The sequence below is a fragment of the Colletes latitarsis genome, chromosome 10 (genome assembly GCF_051014445.1).
Source record: "Colletes latitarsis isolate SP2378_abdomen chromosome 10, iyColLati1, whole genome shotgun sequence".
NCBI lineage: Eukaryota > Metazoa > Arthropoda > Insecta > Hymenoptera > Colletidae > Colletes > Colletes latitarsis.
The window spans coordinates 17,847,125-17,865,042 of record NC_135143.1 but is presented as its reverse complement, the minus strand read 5'-3'; the positions used below and the strand labels follow the sequence as shown (position 1 = coordinate 17,865,042).

General features: G+C 50.2%; 1 protein-coding gene across 7 annotated transcripts in view; it reads left to right on the top strand.

Annotated features, from left to right (window-relative positions):
• Eip93f (Ecdysone-induced protein 93F) overlaps positions 1-17,918 on the top strand; it is an 86,900-nt gene that overhangs the window by 42,462 nt on the left and 26,520 nt on the right. For 5 of the 7 annotated variants that reach the window (XM_076774200.1, XM_076774201.1, XM_076774204.1 and 2 more), the window contains exon 2: positions 11,526-12,586. In XM_076774200.1, the coding sequence (XP_076630315.1) occupies positions 12,493-12,586 (94 nt within the window). In that variant the 5' untranslated portion in view covers positions 11,526-12,492. Of the gene's footprint in view, positions 1-11,525; positions 12,587-15,542; positions 15,682-16,766; positions 17,063-17,918 lie in introns of those variants that run through there. The other 2 variants (XM_076774203.1, XM_076774202.1) reach the window with 2 other exon arrangements.

The window sequence follows — 17,918 nt, the reverse complement described above, 5'->3', positions numbered from 1 at the left end:
AAACGACGATCGAACGAGCGAAACTCGGCGTACGAACAAGTAAAAAATTTAAATTTCTGTTAAATATCTGGGGAACACGACGGGTGTCGATAAAGCGAGGAGAATCGCAAAGTTTGGCGAGTAAAGTTGGGGACTGAAACGATTGCTCGGATCTTGAGCGCGAACGAGCGTGGTCCTGCACGCGATAACGATTTCTCGAGCGTTGAAAAACAGTCGCGCGCATTAAGGGACCGGTAGAGGGCGGGAGGGGTGTGGGTGGCGGGGGGTTGGGGGGCACGGGCACTTTGAAAGTTTCAACGCCGTCGTCGCGGAAGCCACGCATTTTCATTTACCAAAAACGCGAAGTATAATAAGGAGGGGAAGATAAAAGTAAGCGTCAAAGCGGTAGAAGCGAGCGAGCGAGAGCGAGCGGAGAGAACCCTCCCTCGAGGGGTCTTCCCGGAAAACGAAGCCACGAAACACGAACACGAGTCGCGGTGCAACGGTGCGGGTGCAACGACTGCAGCGGCTGCAGCGATGTCGAACGCGCGCTTTTCATACCACCAGCCACCCAGTCATCGTCTTTACGCTAGGGTTCCAGGGGCAGAGGACGGAGGGGGTAGGGGGCAGATGGGGAGGAGGGGAGGGGGGTGGGCCATGTTTCGAAGCGTTTTATAATTGAGACCGCGCCGGAACGGAACGGAACGGAATGGAACGAAACGAAAGGGGGGAGGCCACGGTCTCGCCGGAGGACGGGGGATCGATAGCATTTTTTTTCGGGGTAGGAACCCAGACATACGTGGCGAAGGTGGCCGAGGAGAAGGGGCTCGAACCGTGTGACACATCCACCACGCAGGGACTGATATACCGAGCCGCGCCGCGCCGCGTCGCGAGCATATACGAGGGAACAGCAGGCTGCACGAGAGGAGAGAGTGGGAGAGAGCAAGCCTGGAGGGTCGCTCCGGCAAGCTTGCTTTTCGACAAAGAGGCGACGACGCTTTTTTATAATTGCGTTTTTAATTTGACGGATTCTTTGATGCGTTTCGTCGTACACTCGAGCGTGCGCGGAAGAGAGAACGAGAGTGGGAGAAAGACAGCCGGGAAGGAGACGAGAAACGGGGGAGCGAAAGAAGGAAAAAGGAGGGAAAGAACGTTACGCGTACGGAAGTGTTGGCATATGTGTACCGAGGGAGAAACCGAGAGAAAGAAGGAAAGCATCGGGGAAAGTGGAAAAGGACCAGACGGAGATCGCGACGAGGACGAGAAGAGGAGAGGAGAGGGATACGACGACGGCGACCACGAGAGTTTTTTTCTGGCCCAGCACGGAGCCCTCTTTTCCTCTAACCACTCTTTTGCAATCCGTGCAACGCACACATCTTCGTCTTCGTCGCACCATCGTTCTCGGCGAGAAACCGAGTTTTCCGTGCATGCTCGCTACCTATGCGCCTACTTCGTTTTCATTCCCCTTTTCCTCCGTTCTATCCAACCCCCAGCGAGCTCTCTTTCTCTCCAGCCATCTCTCGCCCGCTGCCGTCGAAGGGCCGGCCGACTAAATTAATTTCAATCGTGTTCGCTGGAGGCATTTCCGTCAGGCTAGATTTCCGCCGTCCCGACGATTTTTCGCTCTGTTCCAGCGAGTGTAACGTCTCCCGACTTCTTTCCCCGGGACTATTGGCCGCATCAAAAGGAACGAAGATCGAGCGACGTTGCCTTCCAGCCTGGGGTTGATAAAACGCACACCCCGAGACACCGTTGTGTCTCGCCAACTCCTCGTCCGGCGAAAAAGACCGCACGAGCCCCACAGACTTTTCACTGTTCGCTAAATCTCACGCACGAATCGACAACAAAAATCTCAAACTACCCTATTTTCAACAATTAAACATAAATTGGTTCGCGAACTCTGCTCTATGGGTCAACCTACCTTACACGAGTTTTGGGAATTTTCTTCTCGAGAAACCATTACATCGATATTGAAATCATACCTAGCGGTGTATTTAGCACAAATTTAAGTACGTTTGGTAATTTTCTAGTCGTGTTTGCTCCTATACGAACGTGGATACAAAAACTTTTACATTACCATAGTAATCGAATCAATGATTAGATATTCAATGTCCCTGAAATTAAAAAAAAATTTAATACTCCATTTTGGGTAATTTTTCGAATTTCGTAAGGCGCGCCTCCCCGGTAATTAGAGCAATTTGTTACGTAAGAAATTTACATATGACGCGGTCGCGATATTGCCCTCAAAGAGAAAGGGACCAATTTGTTTCCCAATTATGCCAGGCCAAACATTTATGCTCCACTTAACTTGAAAGTGTGCACGTGGAATGGCACGAGGATTTTCAAGTGGCCAGTTAAGCCATGACACTGGTAATGATTATGAATACAAATGCAACGAAAACTAATCTACAGTGTAGTCAAGTGCACGCGCACTCAATGAATCTTCAACATTGATTTATTCGCGAACGAAGTTACCCTGCGAAAATATGTCACTCTACATTTACGACATAGTTTTTCTCCAAGATTCTCCCCTTTCCGGGTTGCACCATCCGTTCGGAGACACTATATATAATCGGATAATGGTGGATCGTGAGAAAATTTTCCTCTCTCGGCCTTGGCACGCTGCCGAAAACCAGTAGTTTTCAACTACTCCCGACGTCTCATTCAAACTTACACCACACTGTCAATTTTAACTGGAATAAAATATTTTTCACGCACGCATAGTTCGAAACATTTATCCATAGATTATACGTTATACGTTTACGTTCTATAGCTTTCGTTTTCTTCTTTTCGATTATTAAATAAACATTATAATCCAGTATAAATATATGGATTATAAAGTATCTGCGTCGTCTACGAAGTACTGTAAAGTATTTGTGTCGTCTACGAAGAAAGTTACGTTGCTGACGAAGCAGCACAGAAACGATTCTTGCGATTTGAATAGGGCAATTTTGGCACAAACGATGAGTCGCGTTCTAGCTTGAAGCTGCATTTTTCCGCCATTTAAAAACAATAGGAATAGCGTAGTAACAATACAATAGGTATTTTGTAGGATCCTTAATTCTGTCGAGCGATAAGAAAATTGACGCGGAATCGTAATCGATACAGTCGAGGAGGGTAATGCGATCAGAGTTTCCAGTACCGCGATACGGTTTTAGACCTAAATTCGGTATATAGCGACGCGTTGACCTCATTCGAGGATGTTTAAGGATCAAGCGAGCAAACAAAGCGAATCGGGCAGGCTCATCCGATGACGTATGGAAGTGGCAGAAAATTAGATCGCCATAGCTCATTAACGTTCGCCGGGTCGTGAAATAGCATGGCGATAATTTAATCGGTTTTCTCGAGTATTAATCACGGATCGTTTACTTTGTACGAATTTTCCGAGCCGCTCGTAACTTTATGACGTTCCGATCGCGGTTGCCGTCCCTAATGGCATCAGTCTATGCCTTTACGTTTCGAAACGTCGCAACGATTCACAACACGGCCGCTTTGATCGCGCGTATTTAACCGGGCAATATGAGTAGTCACTCGTTTTCGAGTTTTTTCAAACAGCGGTGGAGAGCACGCGGATGAAGCGAAACGATTTTTATTGCATTTCTCAGCGTGGAATCCCAGCTGGAAATTGCGTCCAGCGAAACGTTTTGTTTTACAACGTTTTCATCCTCTCTCCGTTCCCTCTGACTCTCTCTTTCTCTCTCTTTCTCTCTCTCGCCTCGTTCCCACCGCGGTCCCTGTGCCTTTATTCGCTGGATAGACTTTTTACGCTTTTTTTCTCCGGCTCGTTTTCACAGAGAGCATCATCACGATCATCGGGTTCAAATCGAGTCGAAAATTGAGATTATCATATTGACGCGGTGAAACTTTCAATCCATTCGATCGCGTTTCACCATTCTGTCGAACGAAATTAATTCAATCGGGATTGCACTTTTCGGTATTTGTTCGTCGCTCGCGTTCGTACCAATCTGGCTACGTCGACGATGAAAATATCAACCGCCTCGTATCGACCTATCGCACAAATCCTCTGCGCAGCTGTTCCCAAGTATAACGTGCTACGCGTCCGTCTGGTTTTCATGCTCTTGGACTATTAACCGATCAAATCTGCGGTCCCGAAACGTCATTCACCATTCCATCTTCTGTTCCCCTTGTATTCGCGCCATTTTTCGTTTAACCAAGGGTGCAAAACGGAAACCGATCGAGCCCTTGTCGATAGGGTCGAATTTTCGATCTACCAGTTAAAAATTTCTTTATCAATTAAATTGTACCGTTCGTATATTTAATCGATGCCTAAATTCCGAATCGGCGATCGAGAAGTCAGGGTTGGAGGATGTTTATTGCGTTGACGCGAGAGATACGGGGTAAATTTCACGGCCAGCGTTTTATACGAAGAAGAAAATGGCGTTGCGAGCGTAGGGGCCGTATTCCTTTTACGGCGGAGCTGCAAGCGTCGAGGAAGGTGTCCGAAGTGGGTTTCGCGTGGAACGGAGCGAGTAAGAGGTTAAGAAAAAGGAGCGCCGATAGAGGAGATCCGAGAGGAACGGGAGCCTAAATTTAGTAGACATCCAAAGTATAGTCATAGAAGCGTACAAAGAGAGAGAGAGAAGGAGAGAGAGAGAGTGAGTTGGAGGAGAAACGAGAAAGAGGAGACGCACGGAGAAGGGTGTGGGGCAACTCTGTGCTTTGGTGGCAACGGTTTAGGGTAGCAAAAGGAGGATACCAGAGGGTGGAAGCGGCGGATGGTGGGTGGAGGTGGTTCAGAACGAACTGTTGCTTCCCCGAGAGCCATGTCGTGCTAGTACTTCTAACACAGGATTCTCGAGAGCCTCCAAACAGGATTTAAGCGTTCTCGCCGGCCACGAGGACTATCGTTTCCCCGGTAGTCCATACAAATTCTATCGAAACATTCCTCGATTCCGGTGGACACGCGTTCTCGCTGGTCGAACAATAAAAAACGGAATCTCTTTGAACGTGTTTTCAAATAGGTTACGTCTGAGCGCTGAAAGAAACAGGAGGGAGGACAGGTAACGATTGTAACGCAAAACTGCCTGGGCTCTCGGTTACCGTAGACACGTCTAGAGATTCTGTGGAAGCTAAACGAACCGAGGAGAGTGGCAGCAAACAGGTCGGGAAAGAAAGAAAGGGTATACGCGCGGCCTTCCGTGCGTCTCTGTTGCTTATTACTGCTTTGAACTCCGTGGCTCTCTTTTCCACGCTCTCTGAAAGCCGGCTCGTGTCAGTAAACCAGACAACCGGTACACGGATCGGACTAAGGTCGCCTTTTCTAAATCGAGAACTCCGAAGAATCGCGAAACTGATTCTCGAAAATCCAAACTACGGTCCGTGATTCGGTAAACGGAACCGGGCTTTACATCGTGCAACGATCGAGTATACCCTGTGCCGGAATTTTTTAAATCCCTCCCGACCCGAACGCGATTTTTGGGGTGCGGTGGACCGTTCATCGCTAACAGATTCGATCAAAAGAGGTCGAGCGCGACGAGGGTTTCGTGGTCAACTGTGTCACCCTCTTCGAGCCAACCGGACCAGAATCTCTCGCGCATTAATCTTTCTTTCCCCGTAAAAAGTCATCTGCTCCGTGGATAGAAATTGGTACGCCTTCGCGCGTCCCGATCTTCCAAAATAATTTTTCCAAAGGCGATCGGACAGCTAGGGGACGGACACGCACGGGACGAGCGCCTTTCGCGCGAAACCAGGCTTAAAATCTAGGCTACGATTAATTAGATCCCAGAATATCAGCTGCTTTCAGCGTACAAATTGGGAAGACCGCTTTGCTGTTACTACGAAATTGTAGATCTCTGGTTAATTCGTTAAACTCGAGACTACTGTGCTATGGCGCCTGTTGCGCGCCGATGTACGTTTGCTGTCGAGGAGAAAAGTTTTGTCAAGAGTGCTTCAGCCACGAAACGAGCTTGCTCTGTTCCTTTTCAGAATAAAATGCCAAATTGGTCTCGGTTGTTCGGCTGATTGAATAGCTAGCTTATTTGGCTGACATCGTAAATGATCTCAACTACCCCGTGCAGGGAAGCATGATTTTGTGCTTTACGACGAGAGATAAGATCGACGGACAGAAATTCTCATAAACAGAGTTAAATATTTTGGGTGAGCTATCGATCCTAGAGAAAGTAGATATAAGAGAAAGTAGGCGGTTAGGAAGAATGATTTCCCGATGCAAAAATGGGCGAAATTGTGAATCGATCGCGGAGTAGAGACAAAAGATTTTGATCGGTCGAGGGACCGGGACCTACACGGACAGGAATGACCGAAGGGTATCGTGGGAGTTGGGAGGCGAGGCGGCCGGAGGATGCCGGACCCGAGGAAAAGGGGGAGATGCGTCGAGGAAGAGGCAGAGGCAGAGGCAGAACAGGAGGGAGGGGAGGGGGTTGGTGTCAGTAAGGGAAACGAGAAAAAGAGGCCGCGTACGTGTACGCGCGAAAGGGTGTATATGCGCTAGCCGGGCGAGAGAGCAAGAGAAGAATAGAAGAATGAGCGGAGGAGAGCATGAAAGGTAGAGGAGGAGGCGAGGTAGGACGTAAAACAAAGTAACGACGAAATGCACTTCCCCCTTTACGCCGTCCCTGGCGCTCGCCCGGAGGGAAACGTCGAACGAAACGTTAAAAACTGGGAAGAGGAATGAGAGCGCGGGGGTGCTAGGTGGTGGCTCGTCGGTCGGTAGGGTCGGTGGGCCCCGTGGAGGCGCAAGGAGGCGGAGGGTTGAGGGTGGGTTTGCTGTGGCAGGCGGGCCACCCTGGAAGGGTGCCGGGAGGTTATGACAGCCGAGGTATTGAGCGGATCCTTCGTTAAAAAAACGAGAAGCACCGTGCTGAGGCGCGTGGAACAGAGACGGCGAGGGAACGAGAAAGCGAGAGGCCAAGAGGGAGAAACCGAAAGCGAGCGAGGGGACGAGAGCGAGCGGGAAAGGAAGACGAAAAAGGAGGTGGTTCGCGGGAGATGGAGAAAGAAAGAAAGAGAGAAACCAGAGCAAGTGAGAGAGAGAGAGAGAGAGAGAGAGAAAGAGAGAGAGAGAGAGTGTACGACTGCCGCCGCCACCGCCGCCGCCGCCGCCGCCGTCGCCGCTGTTGCTGCTGCTAGAGGCGGTGGAGGTGGTCCAAGGGGTGAGACCAAGTAACCGAATCCAACGCACCCTTGCCTCGCGTCCATTGCCTCCCCCCAACCGGGAAAAAAACCGAGTGCACCATCTCTCCCACTTCTCCTCATCTTCGTCCTCATACTCCTTCTCGACCGCCCCTGACTGCTCTTCCTGAAGCAGTTCTACCCTTCCTCCCCTGTCGCGTCGCACTTCTATCTTACTCGTTCGTCATCGGCTTTCCTTTCGTCTCGAAAAAATTCTCCGATTTCAAACGACGTTTCTCGACTTACACGAGTCGACCAAATATTCTTCGAAATTTTTTTTGTTTTCAACAAACTCAGACTCGGACGCGTAGTAATTAGACGAGCAGATATCCGTTTCGTTGGATTTTTTCCACTCGAGTAGTCCTCCCCCAATAAACTTAACCGCATTTTTTCAGTCGACTTCGTTGGTACTCAAGTTATATCGTTCAGTTCGCCAAGTATTCGGCACGATCAAGACCACCCAAAGTTTCCAACAAATTTCACTTATCTGTCCATTTCCTAACCCATGCACGCTTTGTTTCGTTCGGTTTTTCAATTTCCGCCGGCGAAATCCCAGCAACATTTTTAATAACCCTGCTTAGTACCGCGCAATGGAATTGTTTATCTCCTCGTGATTTCGAGAACCCGACTGTACTAATCCGTACACTTTTCTATAAACTAAACCGCTTAGTAACAGTCTTACTAACGAGTATCGTTGTCTGACGATGAATGTAATTGTTCTACTTAAATACAGGTTGTTCGTGGCATTACTAACCTGCATTTTCTTCGTAAGTAATAATTATATTAGAAAAGTAAAAGAGGGAAAATTATTGTTACCTTTTACAACCAACATAATAATGTACATTTATATTTGCAGTTATTTTCAAAAAACGAAGTTATATCGATAAACATAATTTGTATTTTGCATTATCAGTTCTCCAACTATTACTTTATTTTTATTGTACGATACCTGCGATATCTTCGAAGCAAACTATTTGTTTCGCGTGACCACACGGACAAAAATCGAATGATTGTGTAGGTCAAGGTACCGTTCCATCACATCCAAACATTCGTATTGCACATTTAAAAACTGACATACATTTCTACCGTAGTATAATAGCGTTCCAATATATCGAAAATTCTTTTTCTAGTCAAATCACTAGTATATTTGACAAATATATTTTTAATTACACACATAGATTCTTCATCGATGCCGAAGAAACATAAACAGCGGTTGGAAGTATCCCTAACGCGGATTGATGAATCGAGGACAATATTTTATCCTGACTTATAAATTCACGCTCCACCTTTGTTGAAAGTGTCTTCCTTCCTTACTGTAGTTCGATAACGACTGATGGTTAATATTGGTAGTACGCATGGCAATCCTGACACTAAACAAGACCTGACACTGTATCGTGTGTAAAAGCAGTCACAGTAGCTGCCTGTAGTAAAGTCCATTACGCCAGGCATCGATCATTTGAACGCGTACCGGAGTGATTTTCAAATTCATTTTTCTGGATGATAAAACTTGACACCGCGAAAAGTTATTTTGTCGTTTAAACCCCCTCGTCCCACTTAGTACGAGTACGAATCGATCGAAATGTAAAACGATATTTTAATCGAAAGAAAGTATCGTCGAGGAATAGTTTTGACACCGATACGAAGCCAACAAGATTTCGATGGAAACATTGCGATACATTATAGGGTTGTAGGCGTTGCTCGAATCCTCTTTTCGAAAATCCAAGCCCAAAGTGTTTACACGTTGCCTATTAATTATAGAATCGCATCGATCGACCCTTCGTGACTTTCCACGAGCGTAAACCCGAACACGACCTAGATGACAATCTACGGTCGGGAAATTCGCGATCGCAAAACGGAGCGGACCGTTACCAGGAAATACTTTAAAATCGCGATTACGTCGGTTCGAAATCGACAGAGCGCTCGAGATAGCGCAAGACCGGCGTGCAGAAGCGAAAGAAAAACACGGACGGAAAAAGCCGCGTAGATGTACTTAAGAAAGCGAAAAAGGAAAAAGGGGCAGCACGAGGGAGAGGGGGGGAAGGTGGGACAAGGGAATCGAGACCGTTTGTTCGTCGTCGGAAATGCAGGCTGGACACGGAAGGACGGAAAGCGAAGCGAGTGTGTGCGAAGCACTCCCCGGATTCGCGTAATGGGAAAATCGATTAGGAACCGAGCGAGTAAGGTGACCGTCCAAGATGTACGGATACACCGCGAAGAGTTATTAGCTCTTCTATATCCGGGGAATTAACCGTCTCGTGAAAAAAAAAGAAAAAAAATATAAACGAATTTTTGAAATTGGACGTACGAGAAAATCCACGCAAAAAATCTGTGCGAACCGACGTCGAGCAATTTTACGTTTTTTGATACTTGGAGAAATTGCGAGGATTAAATATATATATATAAAAAAAAAAAGAAAGAAGAAAAATTAGTTGGCGGCTGGATCGAACGATCGGAACGTAAACTCGGAGAAATTTGAGACGGAAAGCTCCGCGACCGAGTAATACTTAATACGGTAAAACTCAAGCGTCTTAGAACTCCGGCCACTCCAAGGTACTCTAAGAGTCTAGTCACTTTTCCCTCGCCCAGCATGCCTGCGAAGGTTCAATGACATCGGTAGAAGCTCCGGTACACGTACACAGAGGCGCGCACCGAGCCGAAAGTAGAACGCGTGGCGAAGGCGTTCGCTCTTTCTTTCCAACAATTGGACACGGTTGACGGGAAAGCAAAGGGGTTACGAAGGGTCTGCCGATGGAATTCTCTCGATTATTTTATTCGTCGCGGAGAGTTTCGGGTCCGTGGACGCGTGCACGCGTGTCGACGACGAATGTGGGGCACGCGTAGAATCGCAGAACCGAGAGCCTCGTTGCGTTTCGTCGATATTGTTCCCGTAGGCTTACCTACGACGAGTATGCAATCGATCTTTCAGCGTCAGCGGTATCGGCGTGTTAGCCCACGGCTAGCTTCTATTCACCGAGTGGCGTCCGTGCGCGAGCGGAATATCAACACCGAGAATCAAACGCTTTTAACGAACGCCACGCCGCCGCCACCGACGCTGCTCCGATTTTGATCACCTGCATCATACGTCGTATCAACGAAATACTATCGATCATGTCCTCTCGACGAACAGACGAAGATCGATCCCAACTGCACGAAGCCGTGTTTATGTCGTTGAATTATCGGCTAATAGGGAGGCGTTACTTCGTGGAACCGTTGCACGCGGATCAATGCTAAACACGGAGGGCGAGATCCTGGACGAAAAAACGGGCTCGAAAGCAACGGGAAGAGGGAAAGGCTCGAGAGGGAAAGTGTTTACCCGCGAAGCGGCCCAAGCTCCTGGTATTAAGATTTAAACGCGATTCTCGGTACTTTTGTTCTGGGAGCATCGCGACGGACCAACTTCTCTTTCCGTAGAGCTATCCCACCCGTGTCGTACGGGTCGCCACGTGCAGCCGAGTTTCGTTCAAAAAGTTTCTTTCGCGCGCGTGTGAGAGAGAGAGAGAGAGAAAGAGAGAGGAGAATGGCGGGAAAGGGAGAGAAGCTGGCAAGGAGACCGATAGAAAGGGAGAACGATAGCGAGGGCGAAATAGGGGCAGAATTAGAAGATGTTTGATTTTCGACGGCAAAGAGGAAGTTGGGTGAGCTATTAGAACGGGTATCTCGGCAACGAAGGCAATGGAACGGAGGAGTTTCGCGATGAACGCAAGAGAATCAAGGGGCTGGCATGGCAGGACAGTGGAGGAGAGGCCGGGAGGTTAGGTGCGGGCGAGGGTGAGGAGGATAGGGAGGGTGGGTGTCGAGGATAGAGGCAACCGAGAAGGAAGGAGGTGAACGACGGACGAGAGGGGAATAGGGCAAGTAGAAAGGACGAGGGTGTCCGCGGGGGCGGATGAAAGGACGCTTACCAGCTACTACCTATTGATCGCCAATTCTTTTTCTCTTGTTGCATATTAGGCGCACTCTGCCTCCTCTCTCTTTCTGTCGGCGGTGCGCTCTCCCACCCCCTTGCCGGCGTAGAGCGCGCGAATCCGCCCCTATAGCTACCTTCCGACCACCCTGCGCGCCTCTTCCTCTTCCTGTTCCTCCTACCCTTCCTGCCCATATCGCGTCACCGCGCGAGAGTGCGAGCCGCCCCTACCTTCCTACCTACACCATCGGCCCTGACGTTCCCTTCTTACCGGCAATGTTTCATTTCGAGTAGCAGTACCCTTTCTGTTTCGGGGTGGGGCCGACACCCTTTACCCTTTACATGCAGGTGTCACGACCTGCCTTTCGCTATCTCCGACGTGTACCCCTCGCTCCACGTCGCGGCTGCGCCGATCCACCGCGATCTACGGATCGATCGATCGACGGTTTCACGATCCGCGAGTAGTAACGACCGTTCGCGTTTTTTGTTGCAGGTGACGTCCGGTGAATTTCGGTCGAAAGGAATCCCCGCGAGAGGATCATCATCGGCGGGTCGAGCGTCCAAGGCGAAATTGGATCGAGCGAAAGGAGAGCAACGACGGAGGAAGTAAAAAAGAGGACTTGCCGTCGGCAACAGACTGCACTCTCGCACCACTCAGGGCGCAAGCGTGCACGTGTGTTGTGCGTTCTCGTGCCCTAACCCTGTCTCAGCACGAGGGAGTAGTCGTTTCTCCGCGGTCCCATCCCTACTCCGCCAGCATCGCCGCCGTTGCCGCCACCGTTATCGCCACCGCCATCGCCACCGTCACCGTCGCTGCCGTCGGCTCGCCATCCCTCCGACGATCGCGAAGAAGCGCCGCCACAGCCGACGTAACGACGCCGGCGACAACGACGACGACGACAGCGACGACGACGACGACGACGACGACGACGACGAGGAGTAGGAGGGGGACGAGGACGAGGACGATAACGACGACGACGACGACGAGGACGAGGACGAGGACCACCAACGGGCCCCCACCATCGGCCCTCGACGACTTTGGCGGTTTCTGGCTTACGCTACGTCACGCGTGACGTCGCTCCCGGCGCGCACGTTCGAGCGGCACTGTGCACGCACGCTAACTTTACCCCTTCGCGCCCTCCTCGCAAATTCACCCCGCGTTCAAGCCGCGCGCTGAACAACAGAGAAACACCGAACGGAAGAACGACCAACGGAATCGAGAGGGGAAGATCGAAAAAGCCGGTCAATCGAAGGAACAAAGAAGACCACCGCCAGGAGGAAAAGAACCAGGAGGAGGAGGAGAAGGAGGAGGACGAGGACGAGGACGACAACGGCGACGACGACGACGACGAGGACGGAGGACGGCCGGCGGCGGAGGGGGTGGATATCCACGCGGGAACACGAGGCAGGCGCACCCGGCCGGCACGCACACACACACATTCTAAGATGTGATTTCAAAAATGGCGGATTGCCCCTATGCCCGCTGCATACAGGAACGCAGACACATCCGACGGGAGCTGCTGCGATGGACAAAGAATATGGTCTTCGTAGTCGGTGAGTTTAAACGCGACCAACGGTACATTTCTAGGCCACATACACCGTTTCGACCGGAAGCACGCGTTCGTTGCACGATCGCTATGGGGATCCTTAGACAATTTTCGCCCGAGGAACAACCCGAATTCGCACCGATCCTGCACCAACGGTTCTAAACGGCCATCGCCGACACCCCCTTACTGTCCTTTACGCACCAGTATAAAAAAACGTTTGAAGGTTTACCAATTAAATATCGTCGTGGCTGTAAGACGCGAACGTCGGAATTACTTTTACCAAACTTGGCGAGGTATGCCACAGTTATGAAACATTTATTTCGAACACGAATAGTACGAAGGTTGCGAAGGTGGTCGAGCAGACGCCTTTGGCTAATTCAACGCCAAATCGATCACCTTTTGCGGCCGATGTCAGGGATTTTGTTGAAATTTAAATACCACGAAGCCCGACGTAAAATTAATTTAAATCATTGTCAAAAACTGAAAGTCCTGTATTTCTTAAACAAATTCGAATCCCGAAAAACGATGAATCAAACCCCTTCTAACATTTTACATGGCATGGAATAAATCCTTTCGATTAGTTTTAGCACGAGTTTCGTGCGCGTCTTTATATTTCTTGCATAAAAGTTTTTAGTAATCTCGAGGATACGCGTTGATCGTTAGATATTCATATATGGATAATAATATTGCCGACAACAGTTTCTAATTGCAAGCGATCAAGTTTATTTGCAAGTCACTGTACGTTCCGCGTGGTAAATCCCCGAATGTGTCTGGGATATGTAGATGCAAGCGTGTGAGTTGACTATCTGTGTGTCGATGCGGAGAGATAGAGAGAGAGAGAGTGGACGGAGGGCGAGAGGATGAGGGGCGGGTGGGTGTGATAGGGGTCAAAGAGGGGAAGAGGGAAAGATAGAGAGGGAAGCAACGCCGGTGGTGAGACCTGTTGCGAACCGAAACGCCGAATCCTGGTTGACTGTGAGCCAGGCGTGACTCCTACTCGTGTCCGTACGTTCAACAGGGTGGTTGCATGCTGTCGAGAAACATAGCGACATTTCGCGCGTGTACCTTACTCCCGGCATTGGTAAATTTTACGATTTTTTCGCTTCTCTGTATACGTTCCGCGGAATATTTTCGCCCTCGTCGTTACAGCAACGAAAAACCGCCGAATATTCCCGTTGTCCCGACCGATACGATTTTCGTTGCTTCGGAGATCGTATCGCAAAGATTAAAATTACGAACGTAATTACAAAGACTAGAATGGTGTTGTTTCTTTTGTGTCGGGGGTGCAAGGCGTGTCGCGCGATAAAGTTAGGAGAGATTGGTTCGATCGGGTCGTAAGAGTTTTAATTGGGGCAGAGTAAAAATTCGGTTCGAATAAAGCGGAACGATAAAGCGGAGAGCTCGCATAACAGCTTTTTATCCTTCCGCACCCTTGTACGCCGGCGCCTCGCCGCTAATGCCGCCGCCACCGCCACCGCCGACGTCGTCACCACTACTTACACGGAGTCGTACACACGGGAGTCAGCCGCGCAGAGAATACTACACAAGCTGCGTGCCTTGACCACAGACAACCGAGCGATCCCGGCCGCCGCCCGAAACCTTCTTTTCTTCTTCTTACTGCCTCCCTTCTTCCTGCTCCCTCTTCGCTCTTCCCGATCCGCATCCCTCTGTTGCCCGCCCGTCGCTTACGCCCCCACCATTGTCCTCGTACTCCCCCTTCTATCCCTCCTCCGCCTTCGGGTTAGTCCGTCAAGAGAAGAGTTCTCCGCTACTCGTAGAAGGCGCGTTTCCACGCGCGCTGCTGTTGCGTGCACTCGCCGTTACGCTTCTTCCTCCACTTTCGTAACCTCACCCTTCTTCGGTCCCTCCTCCTCCTCCTCTTCCTCCTCCTCTTCGTCCTCCTTCTCCTCTGCCACCTCCATCATCCCCGTCGGCCTCGGTTCGCTGTCCCTACTTCTCTTTTCTCGTTCGCGTCTCTCCTCATTTCGGAACGCAACTGCTGCTGGTGGTCGAGAAATTTTCGCGAGTCCTTCCCTCCATCCACCCCCGTCGCTTCGACCCTTCCCTCGTCGTCCACCCCGCACCCTCGCGCCCCCTCCCCCTCGTAACCCTACCTCTCTCCCGCCCGCCCGCCCGCCCCGGTACCGTCCTTCGATTTCCTCTCCCAAACCCGTGTTCCTACTTTTTTCTCGTCGCCGATCGGTTCTCCTTCTCCGCCGCGAAGATTCTAAAAAGGAAGGTGGTAGTGGTTCTCGGTCGAGAAAAGGAGAAAGAGAAAGCGGAAACGCGGGGTTGCACACGGTAGTGCGAGCGAGCGAGTAGCCGCGTGTGTGCGCGTCGGAGCTCCGCCGGCGGCGTACTCCTCTCGAGACTTCCATGATCTTCGGAGATCGACCAGTACGTGTTCGGGAAAGGGTGACGGAGGGTAGCAGGCTTGAAATCGAGCCTCGACGAGCCGCGACGCGAGTACCCGCAGTGCTTGCACCAGCGCCAGTTACGCTGGCTATTCCATGGCGGCGGAACGTGGCCGGATCCAAGTCAAGTGTACGACGCGAATGCCAGAGGATTAGCCCTGTTGGTGTGTCAGTGTTCGTCGGTTCAGTGTTCGATCGTATTTCGGACAGAATCAAGATGCTGATGCACGCTGCCAACCTGTGAAACGACCGCGACGACCGTTCGTTCTCACGCGATCAGCCACTATCGCGACCTGTTACGTTGCACGTGTTGCTGCTGCTCGTACACGTAGACGGCGGTCTCGCTCGGTCGTACGCGAGATGATCGATCCCGACCGCGTGGGATTTTTCACCAGTTTCGAGTGCGAAAAGATCCGTCGCGTAATCTAGGATCGACGGATTTCTTTCCGCCCCCGCGATGCCCGTGACCGTTCCGTGCGCGTCAACCATGGAACCGAACGTAATGAAACGACGTTCGTTTCCACCGATGATCCAACCGTTCGAATCGATGGACGACGCGACGCTGTTCCGCGAACGTTTCGCACGTTGCGACTACCGGCAGTAGCGATGTCCGTACGCATCCTCGCAACGACGTCGCATCGCCCCACGATAGTGGACATTGCTAGGAACAAGAAGACGTAGACGAAGAGTACGTATATCGCATACACACAGACCCACGCTACCGCGAACTCGAAAAACACTGCGCGGCCACGTGTATCCACCACCACCACCACCACCACCACCACCACCACCATCACCACCACTACCACCACCATCACCACCACCACCACCACCACCACCACCACCGCCGCCGCCGTCATCACCACCGACGACATACGTTTCGTTTCTCTCGTCGATGAAAATTGCACGACGAATCGGAACCTTTGCGGTTTCGTCCCGCAAACTTCCTACCGATCGCGCGTGATAAACCGCCGAGCAAAGAAAAGGTTCGACGATAGAAAAAGAAAAGTTTGTTTACGTCGTTGATTGCTCGTTAGATCGTGCAAGACAAACGAACGCTTTGCGAGGTGCATTTTCCGCTCTTTGCCCCATTGAGCACCCACACCCCTCGTTTCTAAAAAACGCTCGCCCCTAAGGCGCGCGTGATAGAGGAGAAAGAGGTAAGGAAAGGAGCGGCGAAGAGGAGAAGGAATGTTCGGGTGGGTGCAGTTACTGCTGATCGTTAAAAGGCGCATAAAAAAAAGGTCGCGAGAGAGGGAGGCGAGAGGAAGCAGCAGCGCGAGAAGTAACAATAAAAATTCGTGGGCATTCGTGTTTCGTCGCCGAGGTAGGAGCGCGACGTTCAAGGGGCGAAGGGACGAGCGGGCAAAGGGGCGAGAGGAGAACGAGAAGAAGGAAGAGGCCGTCGGCGGAGTACGGGGGTGGGGGTAAGGAGGGTCAGGGGTGATCAGGGCGAGGGATGGCGAGAGGGTGCAGTGGCGACGGGTGGCGGTGCAGGCGCAGCGAGGGTGGCGGTGGAGGATGGGTATGGCGGAGCAGGGTGCGTAATGAAACGATATTGAGTAGCCGTGGTAGGGAGGCTGGTGGCGAAGGGTGGGGGTCGTCTTCAGCCCTCTCCGTCGATTGACCTCGCTTCGACGAGGCGCGGCGTGGCGAGGCGAGGCGGCCGAGGAGGGTGAGGTGAAGCGAAGCGAGGCTAGGCAAGCCGTCGTGGCTGGGGGTGGGGGACCAAGTGAGACGAAGCGAACCGAGGGTGGGGGCCAGTGGCACACAGGGGCGGACGCGACAAGAAGGGTGCCTCGGTGGGGGCGAAATGCCGAGCGATCCTACGTGGCCTACCGGGAAGGGAGGCCAAAGTTAAATTGACGAAAATGACGCGACACCTTCTTTTTGTCTTTGCCTACCCTCCGACGCCTTGGAACGCCTTCCGAAAAACTTCAAAGCGACATTAGTACTCTCAAGAGCATGACGTAACGAACCGCGGTGAAGAGAACCGGCAGAAGGACGACTTTGTGGTTACCGCGGAATGGCACTCTATCAAACGACCCGACGACGACTCGATGTTCAATGTGAGTTTAATTCCTGTGCGTCGTTTGATATGCTCTCCCATTATTCTTACGCATATTAACGTATTCGCGCATCAGGAATTATTAGGTTGGTGTGTACGTGAAAGCATCCTTTTTATTTATCATCGAACAACAAAAATTAGTAGAAAATCAAAGACGCGTATCTTTCTTAAATCTGCGCTGCAAGTTTAACGAAAGTAGGCCTCACGCGATTCGTTGCACTTTCTATTGGTTTTTTCCAATTTACCCTAAAAAGACCGATCTACGTTTATTTCTAACGCTTCGTTCGCAGCCGTATTTAAAAAAAATAGTTTTACCTTGTCCCGTTGCACACTGGGACAAAACCCATTTCTGGTGCAGCTAAAATAAGCGACCGAAACTTAATCATTTTCGTCGTCTTTACAATCAAAATTCCTAACTTAATTCACTCGGAACAAATCTCATAAATTTATGCCTAATTCCCAGAAAAAGATCTGTTCCTATAGTACAACTTTTTTAAGTATTAATTTATTTCTGCTCCAATTAAAAATTTTTTATTTTAGTTAGTCGCTTTTGCCAAAGGTAGCGTCTTTTATATTTGTGACAGGTAATATAAGTTGTCTACCTACAAATATCTCTATTTCCATTACAAAATAATCTGTTGTTTGTCTTCATTATTTCTTAAAAACAAAATGTTTAAAAAATTGCATCAAGTTACACTAGATCATTTGCACTATGATTTTTTTATAATTATACAACAGAACATGTTAAATTAGAAACACATAAACACATTTTCAATTGAATGTGTTCCATTGATTAACATCAGTCACTTATCAGTACGTGAAACATAATTTAAAAAAATTATTAAACTGCAAAAACG